The 24,481-nt window shown below is 43.4% G+C and overlaps 1 protein-coding gene across 5 annotated transcripts; it reads right to left on the bottom strand.

Moving 5' to 3' along the window:
- Nucleotides 1-642: 642 nt before the first annotated feature.
- Nucleotides 643-21,601, bottom strand: LIPN (lipase family member N). 5 transcript variants are annotated; one of them, XM_086679539.1, is made up of 12 exons: nt 19,836-21,596; nt 16,887-16,964; nt 16,488-16,564; nt 15,918-16,033; nt 15,081-15,198; nt 12,848-13,046; nt 11,416-11,525; nt 8,996-9,132; nt 8,051-8,197; nt 6,328-6,399; nt 5,500-5,571; nt 643-1,812 (listed from the first exon to the last, which is right to left on the bottom strand). In XM_086679539.1, the coding sequence occupies exons 4-12, from the start codon at nt 16,020-16,022 to the stop codon at nt 1,579-1,581; spliced, it is 1,194 nt and encodes a 397-aa protein (XP_086535665.1). In that variant the 5' UTR covers nt 16,023-16,033; nt 16,488-16,564; nt 16,887-16,964; nt 19,836-21,596; the 3' UTR covers nt 643-1,578. The 5 variants fall into 5 exon arrangements, with proteins under 5 accessions (XP_086535665.1, XP_086535664.1, XP_086535666.1 ...); XM_086679538.1 differs by lacking the exon at nt 16,488-16,564 and having other exon boundaries at nt 19,836-20,447; nt 20,564-21,595; XM_086679540.1 differs by lacking the exon at nt 15,918-16,033 and having other exon boundaries at nt 19,836-21,601.
- Between the last annotated feature and the right edge of the window lie 2,880 nt (nt 21,602-24,481).

The raw sequence follows: 24,481 nt of genomic DNA, 5'->3' as shown, positions 1-24,481 counted from the left end.
AAGTGTCTGACTTCAGCTCAGGTCACGATCGCATGGATCATGAGTTCAAGCCCCACATGGGGCTCTGTGCTGATAGCTCAGAGCCTACAGCCTGCTTCGGATTCTGTGTCTCCCTCTCTCTGCCCCTCCCCCACTCGCACTCTGTCTCTCTCTCTCTCAAAAATAAACATTAAAAAACTCTAAAATAAAATAAAATAAAATAAAATTGCTTCCCAAGTGTTTTAAAATTGTCATTCCTTTTAAAGACACTAAAACTGAGGTTAAAAATCATGAATTATGGATTATTTATTGAAGAATGATGATGTGGCATTTGACATCCCCAAAACCCTGATCCTACGTACAAATATCAGTGACCTAATCTACATTTACCTGTTTTAAGTTTAAATAAACTGTGGGATGGGGCGCCTGGGTGGCGCAGTCGGTTAAGCGTCCGACTTCAGCCAGGTCACGATCTCGCGGTCCGTGAGTTCGAGCCCCGCGTCGGGCTCTGGGCTGATGGCTCAGAGCCTGGAGCCTGTTTCCGATTCTGTGTCTCCCTCTCTCTCTGCCCCTCCCCCATTCATGCTCTGTCTCTCTCTGTCCCAAAAATAAATAAACGTTGAAAAAAAAAATTTTTAAAAAATAAATAAACTGTGGGAGGTATGCATGTGTATCATTTATTTATGATTCCTTGAGGATCGTAAACAGTTTTACGTTAACGACATTATCATAGAAGGTCCAGAACTTTTGCAACTGAACTTCACGCTACTGTTGGAACTCTGTACTTAATCCTAGAATCAATGTCTGGCATCATTTAGAGAACGAAGGAGAGCAAGACTTAGAATATTCCTGTGCCTCCCTTGGGGCTTCTCAAATAGGTTTCCCGGAAGATGCTTTAAATGTCTCTTGTTAGCAGGCAATAGTGTAAAGTCCACATCGACAACGAAGTCACCAGTAGTGATCGGTTTAGCTTCTCTTTAGAGCAAAAGAAGAGAGAATTATTTCTCATATGTTCTAACTTAAGAGTAATCAGTAATTCAGCTTATCTTACCTGCTCATTCCCAGTTTTGTCTCCCTCTCTTTTCATTCTTTGCTTGGAATGGTAATATGCGCTCCCAGAATACTTAAATTTTGTTAGTTTTCTTAGTCTGCTGTTTTCTTTCATGCTTGATGTGGGCTGGGCCTTATCTCGTGGCTTGTTTACAGATAGCCGTAATGACTATGGCCCTAACGTATGACCCTATGTCACCCCAAGTACATTCCCAAGTGGCTGCCTTTACAGAGCTTTTCCTTCTGGGAAATTTTACTTTAACTAGGAAAGAAAAAGTCCTCTTTGAACCACTCTCCCAAGTGTACAGTTAGCAGAGATGGAAAATTGGGCCTACCCTTGACGGAGGGGAAGGGATTTGGAGGGTGTGCGCATTTCTTAGAGAAAGAACAGGACGGTTGAAATAATTCTTGCTTGGATGTCAGCTAAGGGGAGCATCTCGGCAACAGCAACGAGGCGAACGAGCCTGGAGAAGACTTTCCTGCTGATTAGTCTCTTTTCCAGAGCCTCTCACGGGCTTGCATGCAACTTTGAGCCCAGAAGTGCATGCGTCAGGAGTATGACTTCATCAAGTCTATGATTTTCCTATACACACGCTGAGGAGCGTCGAGGCCCCAGATGAAATCAAAGTGGTTCCAATCAGGCAACAGGTCGAAGTAACGGAGATTCCTGATCTGGGGGAGTATCCTGGCCACATCCTGGGGCGTTACAAGGACGTCATTGCCCCCAACCCACATAGCGGTAGGCACTCTCATGGTGGTCAAGTCATAGAGTGGGGGGCGGCTCTGGAAGAGACAGAAAGAGCATTCGTGACAGAAAGCTCCTCATGGCCACCACTGGGTTCAGATAAGCAGACAGGCTGCTCAGTGAGCATTTGCCACGATCATAGTTCTCTCAGGCTCTGGGAAGTAGAAAGATCACCTGCAGTGGTCCCTGTCTTCAAGGAGTGGGAAGGAACAAGACAAGATAGGTACATAAGCATTTGCCTACAAAGTAGGGTATGTCAAAAGCCAAAAAATGGCAGGGAAGGTAAAGAAGAAAGGACTTCCGACTGGGAGTTTCACAGAAAAACGAGTCATTTGAAATGACTTTCGAGGGAGCGTTGGATTTTGACAGATAGGGTTGAAGGCGGGAGGGCTTTCTAGCAAGTGGCAAGAGTGCGTACCCCACGGTAAGGATGGTAAACTGTCCCGGGAACCCCAGGAAGAAAATACATGAGTGGATGAGGTAGGAGACAGACAGTCAAGGTATCTTGACATCTTTCAGAAGTCGGGGGAAGTGAGGCAGCGTCACTTCTCAGAGCTCTGTCTTAAGGTGACTGCATGGGCATCGTATGGGATGACCTTGAAGAAGGAATAGGCTGGAGGTAGGTCCTGAAACCATCTAGACAGGCAGTAAGGATGGTCCAGAGAAAGGGATAATGGAAGCCACAGGGATGATTTGATTCTCCAAGGGAGAAAGGAAGAGGGATATGAAGAATCTTGGAAGAGGTTGACAGTTTGCGAGCGCGGGGAATGGCAAGTAGCCAGTGTAGATGGAGGACAACAATCAAAAAAGGAAGGAAGGGGCGCCTGGGTGGCTCAGTCGGTTAAGAAGCCGACTTCGGCTCAGGTCATGATCTCGTGGTTTGTGGGTTTGAGCCCCGCATCAGGCCCTTTGCTGATAGTGTGGAGTCTGTCTGTCAAAATAAATTTACTTTTAAAAAGGGAAGGAAAAATGCAAGAGCACTACGTTATTGAAGTCTACGTTGGGGCAGTGAATGGCAAGGAGGCTATAGTGACTGACAGACCATGTTACCTGAAGGCAAGAACGGGCCATTGGATTTGGTAATGAAAAGCCACAGGCCACTCTACATAAAGTAGCTGTATAGAAAGATGAAGGCCCAAACTACATATCCCGGGGTTCAGGAGCGAGTGGAAGAGGGGAGGAAGTGGAAAAACTCAGCCTTTTTAAATATTAAAAAATGTTGGTTACAAACAGAGGGATGGATTAGTGAGCGATAGAATCGGTAGGTTGACAGAAGGTTGTTTGTTCATTTTCCAAAAGGAATAGCAGTTCACTGAAGACGATAGAAGGAGCCAGGAGGAAGAGGAGGTGGGAAGAGATGGGGTCAAGGGCACAAGTCCTCAGACTCGGGAAAGAAGAGGGCCTCCATTTTGGGAGAGAGGAGGGAAGAAGAGAATCAAGGGGACAGAGACATTTTAAGGTGGATAAGAGGGGCGTTAAGAAATTTCACTTATGGGGCGCCTGGGTGGCTCAGTAGGTTAAGCGTCCGACTTTGGCTCAGGTCATGATCTCACGGTTCGTGGGTTTGAGCCCCACATCGGGTTCTGTGATGACAACTCAGAACCTGAAGTCTGTTTCTGAGTCTCTCTCTCTCTCTCTGTCCCTCCCCCACCTCTCAAAAATAAACATTAAAATTTTTTTTTAATTTAAAAAAAAAATTAAAAAAAAAAAAGAAATTTCATGTATGCAGCCAATAAGTGTTAAGGGCCCAGGACATGCCCAATATCTTACCAGGTGAGAAAACACCGGTGAACAAAACAGAAGGGAATCTCTGCCCTCACGGAGCTCACACGGGCTAATTCTCTTGTTCTCTATCAAACACAGTGCACACAGAGACTGCGCTGGGAATTTAAGAGGGCAAAGTGTTGAGACCAGAATATAATAAAAATTGATTTCAAATGGCCTAAAATCAGACACACATAAAACAGGATTGGCCTGAACTAAGGTAGGACCATCTATCGAACCGCTGAGAAATTCTAAGGACGTTGACACTCTCCCATACTTAAGTCAGCACGTTGCACCCTTCAATCTTACAATTTTATTTGTTAATTTTGCCTCAATAAAGCTGAAAAAGAAAGGACTGTGACTAACAACGATCTTAAGGGAGTGTGTGAGATTTTTGTTTCATTCTCTTATAAACAGAAACAATATATAAATATAACATGCTCATTAAAAATAATGGAAGTGGAAATATGTAAAATTCCAAATGAGAGCCTCCTTTATTCCTTCACATTCTTCCCCTTCATTCTACCTTTCTTCTCCTCTGTGAAGGTAATCTCTTTAACATTTGTTGGTGTTTTGTTTTTTTTTTTCCTGGCCCGATTCTAAGAATTTGCAAATATATGCATCTGTGACTATACATGCTCTGAGGGGGAGGGGAAAACTTCCGGGGTAGCAGAAATGTTTGGTATCTTGATTGTGGCATGGTTACATGAATGAATGTATTTGTCAAAACTCACTGAATTGGAAAATCAGCGAATCTTATTGAATGTAAATCACGCCTTAATCAAGCTTAAAAAACAGTAAAAACATACATACCTCTCTTAGTCGTCCTAAGGTCTGGTAGAATAATTTCTCTAACAATTCAATCCATTAGTGAGAAACTGACTGGTCTAATAAATAGCCTTAACTATATATCAGTCTGGGAAAACACTGGAAACATTTAATTTAGTGAAAGAAATGATGCCAAGACGATTAATCCCAAATATGGAGGGTTAAGCGGGTCTACAAATCGTAGTGTGAAAAGTCAGAGGGAAAAAAGATACCAAAGGCTCAAGTCTTCATGGGTAGATAATATTCCTTCAGTGTTCTTGTGGGATCCTATTTTTTTCCTGTTGGTATCAGGAACTGGGTATTCATCTACTCTGTCCATTTTCATAGATTTTTATAAAACAATTGCCCTTAATATACAGTCAACAAAATTATGTTAAAGAAAACACCTCAGTAACATTGACTAGATCTTGCCGTTACTGTAAATGAAAAAGTAAGATTAAAAATTGTGTCAGGGGGAGTGCCTGGGTGGCTCAGTTGGAATAGCATCTGACTTTTGATCTTGGGGTCATGAATTCGAGCCCCACGTGCGCTGCAGAGATGACTTAAATAAATAAAACTTTAAAAAATATGTCTAGAAGCAGCGGTAGTGAGAAGATTGGAAAAAATGCAGTAAAATATTGACACGTCTAGTGTTCTCTGGGTGGAGGGATTACAAATTATTTGAATTCCTTAAGATATGCTTTTTTTTTATTTCTAGACTTTCTGCGATGAATGCATATTTAAATGAGACGTTTCTTAAAAAGCTCTATCAGTGAGAATGCCACCAATGGCCAGGTAAGATTCTTTTCACTCTCTGATAATTTCTTTCTTTTTTTTAGTGTTTATTTCTTTTTGAGAGAGAGAGAGAGAGAGAGAATGTGTGAGTGTACCTGTGCGCATGAGCAGGGGAGCGGCAGAGAGAGGGAGAGACAGAGCGTGAGCGGAGGAGGGGTAGAGAGAGAGGGGGCAGAGGATCCAAAGTGGCTCTGTGCTGACAGCAGTGAGCCCAACACGGGGCTCCAACTCACCAACCGCAAGATCATGACCTGAGCTGAAGTCGGAGGTTTAACCGACTGAGCCCCCCGGGCGCCCCTCTGATAATTTATTATAATTTCTCAAAAGCTGGCTTCTGGGGGCAGTTCCGAGCAGCTCACCTGATTGTAATGATGCATGTTCTCAGCTTCGCTTCCCCAGTCATACGCCCTGAATTCATCTGATCGGTAAAGCTGAAATAAATGTGTTTTGGAAAAATAATTAGAGTGAGAGCCACAACTGTTAACAGCAAGTCTTGGGAAACCACTAGGCACTGGTTAGAAAAAAAAGGCTCCTGGAGCACCAGAAGGATATAAATACATTTTCACTACTAGAAGCACAAGGTCAACAGAAAGGGAAGCAAGGATCTCCCTTGGTTTGAAGGAAGAACTCATGGAAAATCTACACCCCTCAGGGGGGCAGTCAAATCTCTGGGGGAAGGTTCAATCTCCTCAAGCTTTCCCTGGTTACCTCTCGCTTCAGCTCAGGGTCTATTTTACAAACTCCGATCTAAGATAGAATTCACTTATGTCACCTACTTGCTCTCCACCATACCTTGCCCTTTCCTTTAAAATCAAGGGACTCAGGGGCGCCTGGGTGGCTCAGTCGGTTAAGCATCCGACTTCGGCTCAGGTCATGATCTCACGGCTTGTGGGTTTGGGCACCGTGTCAGGCTCTGTGATGACAACTCGGAGCCTGGAGCCTGCTTCGGATTCTGTGTCTCCCTCTCTCTCTGCCCCTCCCCCGCTCACACTTTGTCTCTCGCTCTCTCTCAAAACTAAACATGAAAAAAAAAATTTTTTTTTTAAATCTGGGGAAATCAAACCAAAGACAGTGTCAAGGACAAAGCAGACACCGGCTTTGAAGCTTCTTAGGGTAGACCGGCTAACCCTCTCCTTTCAGATGTAGTGAAATAAGCTTGGAATAGTTTTCCACGAAAAAGACGATACCTGTTTTATATGCAGGATGTTCTGTATTGATGATCCGGTGGGAGCGTGTGACATATACACGTCCATTCGACTCTGAAGGGAAATAAAACACGGTACAGCAAAACTCACCCAGTGAAATAAACTACCCCTTCCAGAAGCCGAGAGCAATGGTGCTAAGAATTAGCAAATGAAAGCTGGGGTTTTGGAAATGACCAAGCAGGTAAGATAAATAAATCATGCCAGGCGCTTGAATGGGAGTAAACCCCGCGTTGCTTGGGAGCAAACTGCCATCAGCTTGGAAGCTGTGGAAGCCGTGGGTTAACTGGCTGGTTTTGAAGTAGGAGAGGCAACAATGGTCATCACGGGGCAGTGTGCTTTAGGAAGGTGCTGTGTGCGAGTGTAGGGATGTGGTGTGCGTGTGCAGGGGTGTGCACTGTCACAAATCACGAGGCCGAAAAAACCCGGATTTCAGTAGGTAACTTTGTTCATTAGGAGCTTTGTGACTTCGGGCAAGTCATTTCACATTTCCGAGTTTCTGTATTTTCACCTAGTAAGTGAACATACTAAACAATCCTACCGTGCCAGCCTTTTGTGAGGATAAAAATAAAGTATCCAAAAGAAAAGCAAAAAACAATCGCTTCCCTACGTGCTGTACTTTGGCCTTTGCAAAACAATAGAGAGATGAAAATTATAGAGCTATAATAGTAATTGTAATCCTATGTCCTAGAATACCGTATAATGAAAGCGATCAAGGGAACTATCAGAAATATTTACTTTTGGGGCGCCTGGGTGGCTCAGTCGGTTAAGCGCCCGACTTTGGCTCAGGTCATGATCTCACGGTTCCCGAGTTTGAGACCCACCTCGGACCCTGTGCTGACCGCTTGGAGTCTGGAGCCTGCTTTGGATGCTCTGTCTCCCTCTCTCTCTCTCTCTCTCTGTCCCTCCCCCACTCGCGCTCTCTCTCTCAAAAATAAACACTTAAAAAAATTAAAAAATACATTTACTTTTGAATAAGCAGGCTTTGAACAATGGTTCCCATTGTATTTCCGTTGGGCACAACTTAGCCTCTTGAATAGGGGTAGAGCGGGCTGGCAGAGACCAGCTGTTTGAGGACTAGCCTCACTGTCACAGCCTCACTGGCCGCCATATGGAATTGAACCACATCAGCCCGCAAATGTAAACTCCTCCTTCTCCTCCTCCTTGAATTCTCCTACCAGGAAACAAAGAGCTGATGAAACAGGACTGTTCCTTTTCTGTGGGAAAGGGATTCGACCTCCATCCCATTGTGTCTTGTGCTTTCCAAGTGAAGTGAGGAGTTTTATCTGAGGCCAACAGCACCCAGCAAATGAAGGCACACAGGAGATAAACTCAATGCTTGGATGTACTTCTTTTCTCTTCTGGGATTATTATTATTATTATTATTATTTAGGGCACAGGAGTGGTTGTAAAATGAAATGGACGGTAGTAATGGTGGTTGAGAGTAAACAGGTGAACCCTCTACTCTTGGTGGGACATCATCGTTTTCCTGTGTGTGACCAGGGACGGAAGGATGACACTGCCTCTTCTTTTCCCCGGTCTTCACAGTCGTGGTCCATTGAATACCTCATCTATGCTTAGCCAATCTTTGCCCTTATGCTTTAGAATAGTGTATCGACCTTTGCCGTTTAACAGATACATCAACGAGAGCCAAAGAAAAGCTGGAATTTCTTAGAGCATCCAATGGTCCCCTGATCATCATACATACCACGTTCATATTTTTCTTGTTGGCTCCAGCCCATAAGGACATAATTTCACTACATATCACCCATAATATCTTATTGTTGCAGATTTTGGTAGACGGTGCCTTGCCCATCTTATCTTCTAAAAAGAAACCTTTGGTACCAAAAAAACGCTGTGAAAAGAAGAAAGAAGTATCCTTTCAAGAACCATTTGCAGACTCCTTGATGTTCCCCTCCATCCCCAGGAATGAGGATTCTCGGGAGATCTGTTTGTGTTTGTATTTGCTGTTTTTGCCAAGGAGACCAAGTCATCCGGGAAAAGAAACGACTCATGAATCCATCTCCCTCGAGGGAAGACTGTCTGCTCAACTCTGCCCAAATGGAGAAAACGTCCCAAACTGAACTGAGGTCAACACCCTTTGCAACAGACCTGTCAACCACACAAAAGGGAACTTACATCACTTGAGCTTACAGTAAACAACACAATAAAACCACTATGAAACCAGTCATTAGGGACTATGGAGATTCTTCCTTGTATTAGTTCACAATTGTTTTTTTCCATTCCCACCTCTTCGCCCTAAACCAGGGCTTGATTTTATATAAAAATTACTATGAAACCTGAATTGGTCTCCTTGACTTCATTTTGGCCCAAATCCATTTTAGCCGACACCCCAATTTTGGCAAAACGCGATGCTTTTTGTGGCGTGAACTTTTTAGAGACTCAAAAAGCAAACAGAAAAAACAAAAATCTTTGGATGGATAAAGTCCCAAATCCACATTGGGCACCAAACTGTTTTTTCAGCCCTTGGAAAATAACCAATAAATGTCTGAATGAATAATCGGGCTGTAGGACATTTGGGTTTGGGCATCTTAACAAACCTCCCCTATGAGAAAGGGTGTATTATTCAGGCTTATGTAACACACGATCCGAGATGGGATCCTCAGATACATTTCGGTGAAAACGAGCCTACCTTGATTACGGAATTTCGAAGTAGAAAAAAACTGGTAAAAATGCCCGTGGGATATTTGAATGAGACCACAGGACCCAAGGCAAAATTCATTTTGATTCTTTGTGCCAGTTCAGGCATGGTGCAAAAGGCTACAAACCCTAAGAGAACAGGAGACAAGACAATCTTGTAAAAATTAGAAATACCGAGGCAATGTCTGTACTAACAAAAGTAGGACTCTGCTTTGATGGGTTGTCTTTCTATTGCAACAATCTTGCGGATGAATTGGGAAACTTCTGAGATGTTCTGCAAAGATAATCTGCCTTCAGTCCCTCTGCTGTCAAGTGTCCATTTTTCTCGGATTCTGAACAATGTACCTTGGTCGGGGAGAGCGAGGGGATAAGCTGTTGGAGCCGCCCCTGCCGAGGGGCCGTGGGCATCTCCGCTCACAGGCATGGGCTAAGTGCGGGCAATGCTGTCAATTTACCACCAGCTCTGAGATGCCAGGATGAGTCACAGAGCTTCCAGGAGTAAATGATTGGTTCATGGGAGGTGGAACAATCAGTTCTTTATGTAGTATCATCCAGTTATTCCACAATTTGTTTTTCTCACAGTGCAACCAGATCTCACTACTCCCAGTGCTTAACTGGATGCTTACGAGCCTCCAGAATCTTCCCTGCTTTCCCTCGGTCCACTGTGGTCCTGGGACACCAGCAGTGTCCACCTGCTCTGATTTTCCTGCAACACTATAGCACCTGTTTCTAGTCCTCCTGGGACCCTGTCAGTGTGTGTGTGTGTGTGTGTGTGTGTACGCGCGCACGCGTGTCGCAAACGCATGGGGACACAGCCGTAGCAGAGAATTTTTTTCCCCTGAAATTCTTCTTGAAACATTGAAACCATCTTGGCCAAAAAAAAGAACTGACTTTGTATTGATGGGCTGAGCAGCTGCTACAAAGACTGAAACGGGAATGCCGGTAGGGGGATACTTCTCCCCAGATCTTTGGAGATGTGCGGAGAGGAGTTTTTCCACGCTCACACTCACTAGTCTTGAGCTGGAGCCTGGCTTGCTAAACACCTTGCCAGGGACGGGCCCTTCTCACAGGCCAAAAATTGCTCTGCTGCAAGTGCTCCCTGGAAAAGAGCATGCCCTAAATGCAGTGCAGAGCCCTGCTGATGGGATCATTCGTTTTCTTTGTGGGTCAGACGGAAGAGCATCCCTACATCCTGCCCACTTTTCTAGACCCCACTCGAGTCATTCCTTCTCCTTCGGTCCTTCCACATGTCCTACACCCCACTGGGGCTGTCAGACTGACCTGCTTCGAATCTGTGCTCTTTCTGCTAAGACACCCTGACCAAGGGTCCTCCACACAAGACCCTAAACATAGTCAATGCTCGCCAAGTGTGCGCTAGGATAATGCAATTATTTGCCAGTTGGTGGCAGGTTTTTTGTTTGTTTGTTTGTTTTGTTTTGTTTTTGTCTCATTAAAATTTTTTATATCCTTTTAGAATATGTCCTGGGATGCTCACTGGCTGTTCCAAACATATCAATGTAAAGCACCAATAAATATACATCTGCTGTTGACGGTAATGGTGATAAGGAGACTGTAAGATTATTTATTTTTTTTGCATAGTTTCACCCCAGCTAAAATATTGCATTCCACGTAATCTCTTAAAATGGAAAACATTAGTGGAAGATCGCTAACAAATTGGCATTATAAATAGTATGGCTTCCTCTAAATTTTTACTTGGAACTGGATTTTTTATTTCTTCCTAAAAGATGTAGTAAATCATTAAGAAGTACATTTTCAGAGAGTAGGATCTTGGGCTTTTCAAAATTTTTCTACATAGTGCTTACATTTAATTGCAATGCCATAAACATTAAGTCACATGCTAAATGGGCCCAGTTGACGTATGCTTTTGTGTTTCAACTAAAAAAAAGTGATCGTATGTTTTCAGTTTGTTCATATAGAGATAGAACCTCACCCTTTTACTATTTTTTAAAAATCCCATATGGGTTGTGAGGCAGGTATGATTGATACATATTTATCATTCTTCAGGGTTATTTCAAGGCATCAGGCTTTACTTTTTCAGCTCAGAGGGGACCTAGATGCTTAACTCTTTGGAAATACTTCTTTAGATTTGGGGCACATGTAAATTATATCGCGGTTACAAATGTGCTGTTGGGACCAGACATGGAGGAAAGATTTGTCCTAGACACAGTCTCTGAAATTCAAGTTCACAACCACACAGGGCACTAGGATTTCATGTCCGGCACAGGACAGAGAATTAAGGGCAAATTCACAACCACTTAGGGCACTAGGTTAACACGTCCAGCACAGGACAGAGAATTAAGGGCATGATAAACGACAGTTACTCTGTTCCAGTTTAAAGGCGAACTCTTGCAAGGCTCCGACCTTGTAAAACACGGACATTTGTAAACATACCTATTGTCGTGCCAAGGGAGTGTCCAATGAAATACAGCTTCTCCTGACCAGTTTTATTTACAATGAAGTCTATTATTCCCGGAAGATCGTATTTGGCCATTTCATCAAAACTGCAAAATAAAACAGGGGCTTATAAACACTCGCTCCTAAGTTTAAGATGCAGAGCACCTGCTCACTTATTTTTTATACACAGAATTCTGTGCTGTTCACTCATTTGCCTTGCATTTCATTATTTATCTGGTCACGTGCAGGCTATTGGAGCCTTGTTGGCTGCATTTCTATGCGTTACTTTTAGCGGGGCTGATTTCAAGACTTGTGTGTGCTGTCTGACGGTCAGTCCTACCCTTTCTCCCCTTCATCCCCTTCCCTTTTCCATCTGGTTTTTCTGCCTCTACTTCAAACATCCCCAGGGCGCTTGCAAGATTCATGCCCAGCTTTGGAAACAGAAGTGGTTGCAAATCATGACTCTGGCTGAGTAACTTTTGATGAATTACTTAAATGCTCTGAGCTTCAGGTTCCTCATCTGGGAAAGCAACATAATGCCAGGGATGTAGCGAGGCTGCTAAAGGTCGTCTTGCAGTAAACAAGCTCCACCTTCCCGACCAAGGGCCACGGACACAAAATATTATCCTGATGTTTGCCCCTGGCCCAAATTTACTCTATCTTTCCTTTATTCTTCCCCTGCCAGTGGGTGCTGACCATTTCATTCGTGTGCTAGGAATGCACTTTCTGTTCCGGCAGCTGGCTTGGAAACCAGCAGGGAGGTTAGCCTTGGGCAGTCTCTTGCAGGCATCAACCTGTCCTCTGATGCCCGCAGAGCACACTTTCCCTAAAAGAAGCAGGCAGCGTATTAGACCATGGTTCTCCATTGTCCATTAGCAAGGTTTTAAAGACCTCCTATTGGGTCTGTCCTGAAAATGGTATTTAATAGCGTCTCAACCAGAGTTTCTGTAAATAAAATCGAGTACTGGTACACATCATCTCTGCAAAACTGAGTGACCGTCCGAGGGGAAAGACCTGTATTCGTAGCGTCGGAATGCACATAAGCTTCTCGAGGGCCGGTACTTTGCTTACCGTTGAGCGCTCAGGGCCCCGAACTATGCAGAGATGAGACGCTCCGCAAACATTGGTTGAATGAGTGTGTGCACCGGTCCTAGAAATGTCCTGAGCTGCCCCTCGAGACATGCTTATAATGTACAGTATTGGACAAAACTGGATGTTAAAATGATCCTGGGAAAATGATGTAACTTGCTTGTGGGAGAATCAGTGGAAATCAAACACCTTGCTATGTCTCTGCTTTGAGATGTTAGTAGAAGCTACACGGAACCACGTGACTCCCAATGTTACAGATTATTATTAATATCACCCACACTATTATATTCAAAGCAATGGTCCCAAAGTCTCTTCATGATTTTTCTTAGATACCGTTTACCTAAAGGCCCAGAATTTTTCTTCAGTCACTGAGAGCGTCTTGTGTCTTCTTGACCAAGTGTTTCCCCGACTGTTTCCCATCCAGACATCGTAACCTGCATCTGCTAGGAGGAATCCAAGGCTGCCATTGGCATAATTCTCAAGCCAAGAGGCATTGTCTGCAAACAAAGCGTGTTGCAAGTACACAACTGGCCGGGGACCTGGAAGGAGGGAGGAAGAGAGAGAGGAGAGAGAGAATAACTTCTGATAAGTAGACCATCTCAGGAACATGATAGAAACACACACATGCCCAGAAAAAGCAAAAACCTAATCAGCATTCACCTTTCCCTTTCATATAGAGCATTTGGTTAACATGGTGTAAGTTTCTTGAGCACATGCATTGCACCTAGTGATATGTTGACAGATGGCCACGGATGAGCTTATTAAATTCTCATAACAACTCCATAAAGTAGCTACTATTTTAAGGATCCTCATTTTCCAGAAGAGGAGACGCAGCTTTAGAAGGTAGTTAGGTGACTTTCCCAAGGGGCCACCCAATTAACAGGGTGCAGAGCCAGGACTCAAGCCCGGTTCTGTTTCACAACCAAGTGGGTGCTTGTAACGGTGCTCACTGCTCCATGAACTCACTTTTGCGTATCTCCTGGGTCTGGCTGGCGGAGACGTGAAAATGATCATGCTTGATGGTGTTCTGTGCCTCTTCCAGGGAGGAGGGGGATGTGACGGTAAATGGACAGCATCTGGCTCCTTGCCAAGCTTCTAGCCAAACCCCCCCGCCTCTGCCTACTGGAGAGCATTTGAAAACCAAAATACAATACAACCAGCTCAACACCCCTCTGACAACAACCGAATTCCCGAGGGAGAGGGTCTTCAGGGTGGAAGGTTCCAAAAAGTCACCATCATTCAATGGGTAAGAGCACATGCTCTCTGGATCCAGGCTGGATTTGAATTCTGATTCCATCACTTGCTATTTGTGTGACCTCGAGAACCTGCTTTGCCTTATCATCTGTAAAATGATAACCATGAATAGTACTGACCTCATACGGATGCTGAGAGCTTTATCTGATATAAATTAATGTAAAGCTTGTAGAAAAATACACTTAATAGATGGTTCTTAATTCCAAATCTTCCCCAAATCCTCCCTCCTTAAGTAAAACCTTTCCTGGAGAAATCCTCTCCTTTTATGCTTCCTGGCCATCCCCCCCCCCCCCCCAACTTGGGCTGGTATTGAAACGAAAGGAAGATTAACAGAAGACCCAGGATGCCATGTTAATGTGAATTTCAGATGAACAATAAAAAAAACGTTTTGTATAAGTACATCCTAAAGTGGAACTTGTATGAGAAACCGATCTGTCATTGATCTGAAACTCACCTTTCACAGGATGTGTCCTATTTTGTCTGGTAACCCTACCTAGCCCCACTCCCAGTTTTCATTCCAAAACCCTGGAATTACACATTTCTTTGTTAGAGGCAGAGGAAGTTAAACAGCGTGATGTTAGTTGCCCCTGAACGTGACTGGCAGGAGAGCCCGTGCAGCAATCTGAGTAAACCACTTTGCCCTGGAGCCTCCCCAGATACTTTGCTCAGTCTTCCCTCTTTCTCATCCCGAGAGCTGCAGTTATGTGTCCCTATTTAAAGAATAATTCCTCTGCTTTTGCACGGCTGGCTCTTTATTCCAGAATTCAGACCTTCCTAACACCATGTTCTTTCATTCCACAAAACTCCTGTCCCTCAAATCAAAACATAGGTGAATGTTCCAGTTTTCCTTCCTGGAAAAAAAGTTGCAGATATGTCACGATCATTTAACTTGATTTTTCCCCCCTGTAGCCTACAGAGAAAGGCCTGTTGATCTTTGCAGGGACAGGAGAGACTGCACGCAACCCAGTCAACCTCACACAGCCCAGCAAACGTCTTTCCAGCAGCCAGGAAATCTGCTTTCCTGGGATGTAACAATTTTCCGCATGAGAGATCAGTAATGAACCAGCGAAATGCACGCTTTGCCTTGCATTTACACCCCCACCCGCAAGCCAAGTCGGCCGCCTTCAACAAGATCAGTCTTGCCCTTTGTATTTTTAGCTTCTTGCCTGGCTTCAGAGAATGGGAAAAAGAATGAGGCTCCCTGTTGACTATTTCAAGACTCATCCAGTTTTGACAAACCAGTCATTCCCTTAAAGGAAAGCCAGCACTCAATGTTAGTCATTTGCTGTCCTCCTTCGCAGGAGAGACACATCTCATACCTGTGCTTCTATCATCTCTTCGCCCGTGGGGGATTCTATTGATGCTGAGGATGTACCCGTCTTGAGTGGTGACTTCATACTCTTCACTGGGGTAGCCATTATAGGTGATGATCTCGCTCTGTCCAGTGAAAATACAGGCATTAGCTCAACATCTTCTCCAGAGGTCATCAGAAGAAACTAGAACAAAGAATCTGGTGTGTGTTTATTGGAGTGAGTGATCTGAAATCTGTAGCCCCAGGTAACTGTAAGGTTAATTTACTATGTAAAGTCTTGATAACGAATAAGCAGACTATTAGGAAAGGTCTACTATTGGCAAATCTGGGGGTTAGTGGTTGGGTGGAGATATTATTCAGTATCGACCCATTCTTCTTCTTTTTTTTAATATGAAATGTATTGTCAAATTGGTTTCCTTACAACACCAGTGCTCATCACAACAGGTGCCCTCCTCATTCTTCCGACAAAACTATGTTCTCAGGCCGATTCTCCAGACCCCTCTTGGTTTAAAGATAATAAAACCACAGTCCACTAGAAGGCTGTCATATCTATCATCCAAATGGCTTAAAATATAAATTCTTAATGTTTTAAAAATACAATTTCAAAAGAGGAGGTTGCCTACACACATGAGTTCGCTTGACGTGACTAGAGAGTATTATTTATTCAGTCAGAAGAAAACATCAGCCTAGCTTGACTCAGAGAAATGTTAAAATCACCTATGTTTTTTTTTTTTTTTCATCTGTTTCCTTCTCTAAGATTTTTCTGCTATCACAAGACCTTTGCTAATCTCACAACCCACGCATCAGCCTTATGTGATGTCTTTCGGAACCTCGCATGACTTACAATATTCATCCACACTTCAGGATTCGCTTCATTTTCCAAATTAAAGAAGCTACCAGCATTTAAAGTTCCACAGAGCAAACAGGTTGTTGTGAAAAACAGCCACATCGTGGGAATGCCTGACATAAGACATTTAATAATCACAGATTAATCTTATACATCAACGTTGATGAAGGGATGAAAATAATGCCCTGGTGAAAACCGAAAGACGAGCGTCCTAGAAACACCGAGAAAGTGTGGGAGGGAGCCAACACAGTAAGCTACCTCTGAGCATGTGAATCCATTGCTCACATGGACACTGCTATGACCCCGTCCAGTTCTTGAAGGAAATTTAATTTAGTATGGAGGACAAGATTTCTGACCTTTGGGCAACTGATTTAACAGCTTTCTCTCTTGGTTTCCTTGTGGGCAAAATGAGGATAATGACGTAACGTCCCTCACAGGGTTACAGGAAGGATTAAGTGACCTACCGTGCAGTCAGTGTGTGTAAGCCCTTTCACTATTTTTCCTAATCTGAGCATGAGCCAGAAAGGAACATCAGAGAGCTTTTACTGGAACAAATTAATGACTGACTTCTAGAAATTGAGAGCTTCCTTCTGAAGTTAATAGCTTTCCATACATTTGCTGTCCGGTTGAAGACAATCTTCTACCTGCAAACGTTATGTAATTTTAAGGTTTTTAAACCTAGCGGTAGCTAATGTCTACTCAGCGCTGAGCTCGTGTGGAGAATAGCTCTACATGCCTCATGTGTGTTATTTAAATCCCAAAGAAACTCCATGAAGTAGGTTCAATCATCCTCACCTTAACAATGAAGGAAACCGAGGCTTAGAGAGAGATTTTAGATCTGTCTAAGGTCACAGAGCCAACAGGTGACAGAGGGGGACCAGGAAGGCCGGCCAACTCCCAGTAGCACCCTTACATCTGAGAACCATTCCCGACCCACCTCCCGGTTGTGATCCGTCTTGATCTTACCTACTTAAGGAAGCTTCCCCTGCTCCCGAAGACTCCGTGCCGATTAGGAACCTCCGGACTTCTGCATGTGACATCAGGCTGAAGAATGAGATGTAGTTGCAGTGACAGTTAGAAGCTGGAGAGAGGAGAGACCGGAAGCCCATGGAAATGAGGAAACCCTGCACTAAGGCACCACCCAGGGCGTCTTCCTCACGCCCCAAATGTCATGATTCGCTTGTAGATTGGGAAATAGTGGTCTGCACGATGCCAAATAACCAGTTTGACCGAATCCTTCATGTTTCCACTGAGTGTCTGCCACGGCAGGGAGGGTTCGGCAACAGTTTCAAAGTCTTGCATGAGATGGGGAAGTAGGATGTACCGATCATCCTAATGGCCAAAACCAGGCATAACAAGGCCTACCTTTCCAACGCCGTAGCGTTTCTGTCGGGGTCACGGGAAGCCATGTATGTAAAAGCACTGATGTCAACGATGCAGCGTGGAGGGATGCGATTGATTGTGGCTAAGTTGTGGCAGTGAGACCATCCAGACTCCAGGCCCTGGACCCGGGGTGGAACTCAGTACTAGCACTGTGCCAGAGGAAACTGACCATCGTGGGTGCTGAACCATAAACCACGCCCCTTTACTGAGCGCACCTCCGTGGCTCAGTCTGTTGAGCGTCTGACTCTTGACTTCCGCTCAGGTCGTGATCTTCTGGTTCGTGAGTTCGAGCCCCACACTGGGCTCGCACTGACATTGCAGAGCCTGCTTTGGATTCTCTCTCTCTCTGCCCCTCCCCCGTTCACTCTCTCTCTCTAAATACACAAATAAAATTTTATAAAATTATAAATAAAAAAAGTAGAAGCAGAGGCCAGAGGAGAAGGAAGGGAATTTAGCTCTACACCCCACCTGGAACAATAGTGGAGGCCATGTGCATCAATTTTCTGTCCCACTCTGTCTTCTGTACGCCTGTAGGACCCTAGCAGCCACCGAATCTCTTGGGGACAAGAAGCAGGAAGAAAGCTACCTCCTCCCTGGCCCAATCCAGTAACTTCAGTTCTTAGTTTGGACTCATTCTCCAATTATCTCAGAAACAAAGATATTATTTGTGTGTATCCAAACCCTAAGATCTGCTCCACTGGAATGGGAAATTTCATGCCAATCACACGAGTGTAAATTCAAAGATAGCACTCAGTTTATTGGAAGAGGTGGAAGGATTATGGACCCTCCAACCTCCTTCCGCCTTTGAGGAAAGACACCCCCCCCCCCCAGCCTCCCGGTTCTTGATGGCTCAATGGCAGAGGCGTGTGGGCTTGCTGAGAAACGCTCAGGGCTTCTGACTTGAAAAAGCGCTTCTAACAGAACTTTAGTGGACTCGGGAGAGTTCTAGGAAGCACAATGTTCATACTGTTAATGTTGATTCATGGTCATGGCTCCATGTGGAAATAGCATGGATGGAGTTAAACGTCTCAGGCCTTTACAGGTTGTAGCCCAGCACAAATACAAAATAATAGTGTCTACTCTCTAGAAGTTCAAATTTTCCCTGACTTTTTTTTTTTTTGCCCATAATTTTAGATGTTATTAGAACTGGAACATGATCTTGGGAAAAATGTAGATTGAGGGGCAACCTTTCTGAAGCTCTGTGGTATTTTTGATATCTTGATCCAAAGATCATATTGCAGTCTGAGCAAATTAAAAAAATTTTTTTAATGTTTATTTATATATTAAAAAATTAATGTTTATTTTTTGAGAGAGATATATATATAGAGAGAAAAAGAGCACAAGTGGAGGAGGGGCAGAGAGAGAGGGAGCCCAGAATCCAAAGCAGGCTCCAGGCTCTGAGCTGTCGGCACAGAGCCCAACACGGGGCTCGAATCCACGAACCACGAGATCATGACCTGAGCCAAAGTCGGACGCTTAACCAACTGAGCCATCCTGGTGCCCCATGAGCAATTTTTTAAATGATGGCTGCCAGTTCAAATATCCAGGTAGGTAAAAATATGCGGTTGAGCATAGAACATAGGTCCTGGAATCTTGGTGTCTATCTGTGAAAATAATTCTTATTTTCCATCCGATGTTCTCATTCAAAATACATTTGCTATTACATCACATCTTTTTTTGTTTGTTTGTTTGCTTGTTTCTCCCCCAAGGCTGGTTTTTCATAATATATAAATTTGTATCAAAGGGGTATAGTTTTCCCCTGAAAACAACTGGAGGTTAAAAATATTAGGTTGTAACTAACAAGATACAAAATAGAAGCTAATGAGAATTTTGGAAAAATAAATGATTTGAAACTTTTGCCCTGGAATAAAAGACTTTGCATGGGGCACCTGGGTGGCTCAGTTGATTAAGCCTCTGAATTTTGGTTTCGGCTCAGGTCATGATCTCATGGTTTGTGAATCTGAGCCCCACGTAGGGCTCTGCACTGATGGTGTGGAACCTGCTTGGGATTCTCTTTCTCCCCTCTCTCTGCCCCTACCCCGATTGCTCTCTCTCTCTCTCTCTCTCAAACAAAACAAAACTTAAAAAATTTTTCCAAAAGACTTTTCATGAACAGGAACACAGAATCTGTTGCTTGCTCACTGGATAATTTATCTAATTCATTATACATCTTAAAATTCAAATAAGGCTCAATAAAGCTGCACACACACACACAGTGTGATTGATTAGTACACTTTGGTTTTAGGAAAGGCACTTTAAATTACATGTAGCAATTTTATTTCTTCACCCAGAAAGCAAAGTTGGCCATGCTCATAACATCTGTAAGATACAATGCTGTTTCTGAGATCGTCTGTGAGACTAAAGCAGGTTGTCGTAAATGCTGCTGTCCGTGAATCTCCATGTCACCTCCACTAGACTACACCCACCTTCACACACCGCATGGTGACAGTAAAGATACAGAAGAGAGAAAAGGCAAATAAAATCTAAAATGCACAAAGGAAAGACTGCTTCCATTTAAAGAGACATTATTACCAAAAGCGCAGGTCTGGGATGACATCCCCGTCCCCAGAGAGGCAGGATCAGGACTGTGTTCGTGGCAAAGGTCAAAGCTTTGTGAGGATGGAGAGGAGGGGCCATGCCATCTAATAGGAGGAGATTTATAGCATCTGATCCTCCAATTAGGTTTACCTGCCCAGCTAGCTGCTTACTTAATGTGCAGAACTTATGTATGGTATTCTCCACAGGTCATTTTGTACTTGAATTCCTGTAGGAGGTATGTCCCAGCGGAGGTGCTTTTTTAAACACACACACACACACACACACACACACACACACACAGCACTTGGCCAAAAAATTCAAGTTGACTCTAGTTTGAGATACAGTCTCATCAGTTTGTGTAGGTGAATGAATGGAATGTGCAGTAAGGGTAACGTTGGTTGTTTTGATACATGGTCCTATTTCTTTTCTGAGTTAGCTTTTGATTGCCTTAAACTGCTGTTGAATCACCTTCAAATCTCCCCAGCACCCCTGAGAATGGGTCGATGGCTTTTAGCATCACAGGATCTTGATTTCATCCCTCCCCTCATCACCATCAGCATCAAACATAGTCTCCGGGTGAGTGAATTAATGAATGGATGGATGAATCTGGAAGTCCAGAAAACATTGCTTAGTTACCCAGGAAAACTAATATTATAGTTATCCATAAAAAGCGTGAACTCTTGATTATTTATTGAATATTTACTTTGCATCAGGCATCTTACCTTGTTACTCTACCAGCCTGGCTATAAATTCTGCTGGATCTCTTTGCTTTAAAAGCGTATTACAGTATGCTGCAAAGGACATTTTTCTTAATATTATTATATGGTAAATTTCATCAGAGAGCAAGCTCATAGGGAAAGTCAATCTTGCTTTGTTTTTGTGCTAAGTTGGAATAATGCCACCATTAGTTACAGATTGCTGCACATACTGACACAGTAAAAAAATTGCTACTGATATTCCTTTTTCTGCCTCCAATTTCTCCTTAAATCTACCCATTAGGGCACAGTCTGGTATCTTTCACGCAATCTCTCTTCTCAACCTTATAAATGCAGAATTATTCAAGTTTTTGCCTACAAATAACCAGATTTCTTAGGCCATAATAACCTCTTTTCTCTAAGCCAGCACTTTCCGATAGAAACATGATGCGAACTACACATATCATTTAAAGTTTCTTACGGCCACGTCTCTTAAAGGGTAAGGAAATGGGTGAGATTAAGTTTTATATTATACTTCGTTTAAACTAATAGATCTAAAATATGATCATATCAACATGCAATCAATATTATTCATGTGAGACTTTATTTCTTGTTTGTTTTGTTTTGTTTGCACTAAGTCTTTGAAACCTGATGATTCTGAGACACTCACAGCACATCTCCGTTAAGACTAACCGCATTGTAAGTGCTTACTAGCCACATAGTGACTGTGTATTAGAGGCTAAATCTGTCTCCTATTGGTCTTGAAACTTTCCTCCAACTTGAAGGGACTCCCCTCAAAGACATAACTTTGTATCATATATTTGACCTTAGTTGAATATCCGCCTATCCAACTACTTACTGTTTGCATCATCAAATTCCTTTCTCAAGTGCTTGGCCTCTGCTCCCCCACTGAGACTTGAGTCTCACTATCCCGCAAAAAGTTTTGCTCACCAATATGTAGCGACAATACTTTATCAAAAGCACAAGGGACACCAGTGTTCTCAAGGTCAGTAAATCTAGAGAGCTTGTTACGTTGACTCTACTCCAACAACAAGCGCCAAACTATTGTTAAAGTTTTTTAAAAATGATTTCATATTTCCTGGTAAAGAAAATGTCACTGAAATGATTATGCCATCATTTATTTGTTTGTTTATTTATTCTAGTGTTTATTTTTGAGAGAGAGCTCGAGCGAGATGGGGAGGGGCAGAGAGAGAGGGAGACACAGAATCTGAAGCAGGCTCCAGGCTCCGAGCCGTCAGCATGGGCAGCCCCACGCAGGGCTCGAACTCACAAACTGCGAGATCATGACGTGAGCCAAAGTTGGATGCTTAACCGACTAAGCCACCCAGGTGCCCTGATTATACTGTTACTTAAATTCATTTACAAGTTCGACAGCTTCCTGGATTTACCTCTTCCAAGAGTGTTGGTTAAACAAACAAGAGTTAGACATGTGTGCAATTAGTACGGATTTTTGGAGAGGTTTTGCTTTGAGATCACACTTTGACTGATTGTCCCTAAAAGATGACTGAGTCCTTAATATGGAACTGAGAAAGTATTTGTCCATGGCTAACCTTGGGGTTCCAAATAGCCATGTAGTAGCCAAAGCTTCCTTATCCCAGCTGGAGCTCTGGAAACTTCTATCTAGATTCCTTGGATCTGCCTAATGCCTTCTCCATGTTGTGGCTATTGTCATCACTTTTATTTTATTTTATTTTATTTTATTTTATTTTATTTTATTTTATCTTATTTTATTTTATTTTATTTTATTTATTATTTTAAAGTTTATTTATTTTGAGAGAAAGAGAGAGAGAACTCCAGAGAGACAGGGAGGGAGAGAGAGAGAATCCCCAAACAGGATCCGCACTGTTAGTGTAGAGTCTGATGTGGGGCTCAAACTCACAAACCGTGATGTCGTGACCTGAGCCGAAACCAAAAGTCAGACACTCAACTGACTGAGCTATCCATGTGCCCCTACTGTCATCACTTTATTTTTATTTTATTTATTTATTTATTATTTTTTTAAACGTTTATTTATATTTTAGAAAGAGACACAGAGAGAGCGTGCATGAGCCAGCAGGGGAGGGCCAGACACAGAATCCGAAGAATCTGAGCTGTCAGCACAGAGCCTGACGCGGGGCTTGAACTCACAAACTGCGAGATCATGACCTGAGCCAAAGTCAGATACTTAACTGACTGAGCCACCTGGGCACCCCGTCATCGCTTTAAAACATGCATCTGAGTCTGTTTTTTTTTTTTCTTTAATGTTTATTTATTTATTTTGAGAAAGAGACACAGTGTGAGTGGGGGAGGGGCAGAGAGAGTTGGAGAGAGAGAATCCTAAGCAGGCTCTGCACTGTCAGCACAGAGCCCCCACACGGGACTCGAACACACAAACCCTGAGATCATGACCTGAGCCCTAACCAAGAGTCGGATGCCTAACCGACTGAGCCCTCAGGGACACCATCTAAGTCTCCTTTAAGCACTCTTGAAATTAACACTCTGCAATGGCTTTGCAGTCACAGTTCTGTAACCGGCCAGGAAAGCCTAGAGCCCAGGCTCTGCGCCCCTCTGGCACTCACCTCGTCCCCTCTCTCCCTGGCTCTCTGTGCTTCTTCAACTGTCTCCAGTGAGCCTAGCTCCTGCCACCCGAGCCAGTCCCCCGCCTGGAATGGCCAAAAGACTTTACAGATCTGAGATGAACTTTTATTTGCTCAGACAAGACTTCCTTCCCTGTCCACCTTGATGAGGGTGCCCTTCTTGTTGGTGGCTTCACCACAATTATGATTAAAGATTTAAATTCTGTGAGGGGGCAGTTGTTAAATATCTGCTTTTACTCTTTAGTCTATAAATTTCACTTGGGCACAACAGCCTCTACCTTGTTGCTCTTTGTGGTCTGAATGCCTACTTAGATCACAACAGGGACTCACAGCATTGTAGCACCAAGAGTAAGAGCTCAGTACAGTCAAGATTCTGAATTTTAGAAAACTGCTAATTTGGGGGAAATATCTACAAGCTTCATTTCCTTAATCTATAAAGAAGGGATGATAAAAGTACCACTTTTATAAGACTATCATGAAGATTAAACATACATGTATACTGATTAGACTGTTAGTTACATGTGGAAAAGTCTCCATGTATTTGAAGGGTGTGTAGGTGATGATTTTATGTCAAATCGTAAACTTCCTCTGTGGTTTTTTTCCCCTGCACTCCTAGGATCTCCTATGTGTTTTATTACAGGGAAAGAATACACTAGTTTGGCCAAAAAATGGATATGATTCTTGTGACAGCTGTGGTGTCTAATGCAGATTCTAAACACATGTTTTGATTTATGCTTTGTCCCTTGCAAATTTCAGTTATGTGACTCAGCATGTGTAAGTGCAGTCATTTTCTGGGACACTGACAGTATCGAGTCAGGATATGCCAGTCTGAGATGCCATAGTCACCAAAGAGGTGCCTCTCTATGCAGCCTCCTGGCACCGTGCCAGCCACCCTTTCCCATTCTATACCCTCCCCTTTACATATGACAAGAAATTCTTGACAAATGAGTCTTAGCCAAAATATATTAAATTGTGTGTCTTGAAAGTACCCCTATTCCTCTAGGACCTACTCCAGTGCTTGGAGGACAGAGAAGGTACTCCTAACCATTCAGCAACTATTTATTGAGTATTGGTTCTGTGTAAGCACAATGAGACAAATCCACTGTCGTTGGGCAGTTGGGTTCCTGCCCAAGTTCATTTGGAAACCAAATTAATCTCCACATTCTCTGTGCCTTTAACTTTCTGTGAATACCCCCCAAGGCTGTCTTTACAACTCACGTCGTTCTCTTCCTCCTCTGGGATGTCTTCTCTGTCCTCAGCTTTCTGTGATCGTTCCTGTCTTTGAGGTTCAATAACACTGTGCCCCACCATTCATGTGGCGCTTAGGGTCTGTGACGGTACGCCGTCA

Source organism: Puma concolor, chromosome D2, assembly GCF_028749965.1.
Source record: "Puma concolor isolate L17-30 chromosome D2, mPumCon1.1.hap2, whole genome shotgun sequence".
Taxonomy (NCBI): Eukaryota; Metazoa; Chordata; class Mammalia; order Carnivora; family Felidae; genus Puma; species Puma concolor.
The sequence above is the reverse complement of the archived record's forward strand: the minus strand, read 5'-3'. Positions and strand labels throughout refer to the sequence as shown.

Bases quoted from the DNA above. Each gene is read 5' to 3' on its own strand.
- LIPN (XM_025914992.2), bottom strand. From the start codon at position 16,040: ATGTCAGGCATTCCCACGATGTGGCTGTTTTTCACAACAACCTGTTTG. The intron at 11,526-12,847 runs GTAAACGGTATC...TTTATTTTGCAG, and splicing joins GAAAAATTCTGGGCCTTTAG to TTTTGATGAAATGGCCAAAT. The intron at 9,133-11,415 runs GTATGTTTACAA...CTGTTCTCTTAG, and splicing joins CTCCCTTGGCACGACAATAG to GGTTTGTAGCCTTTTGCACC.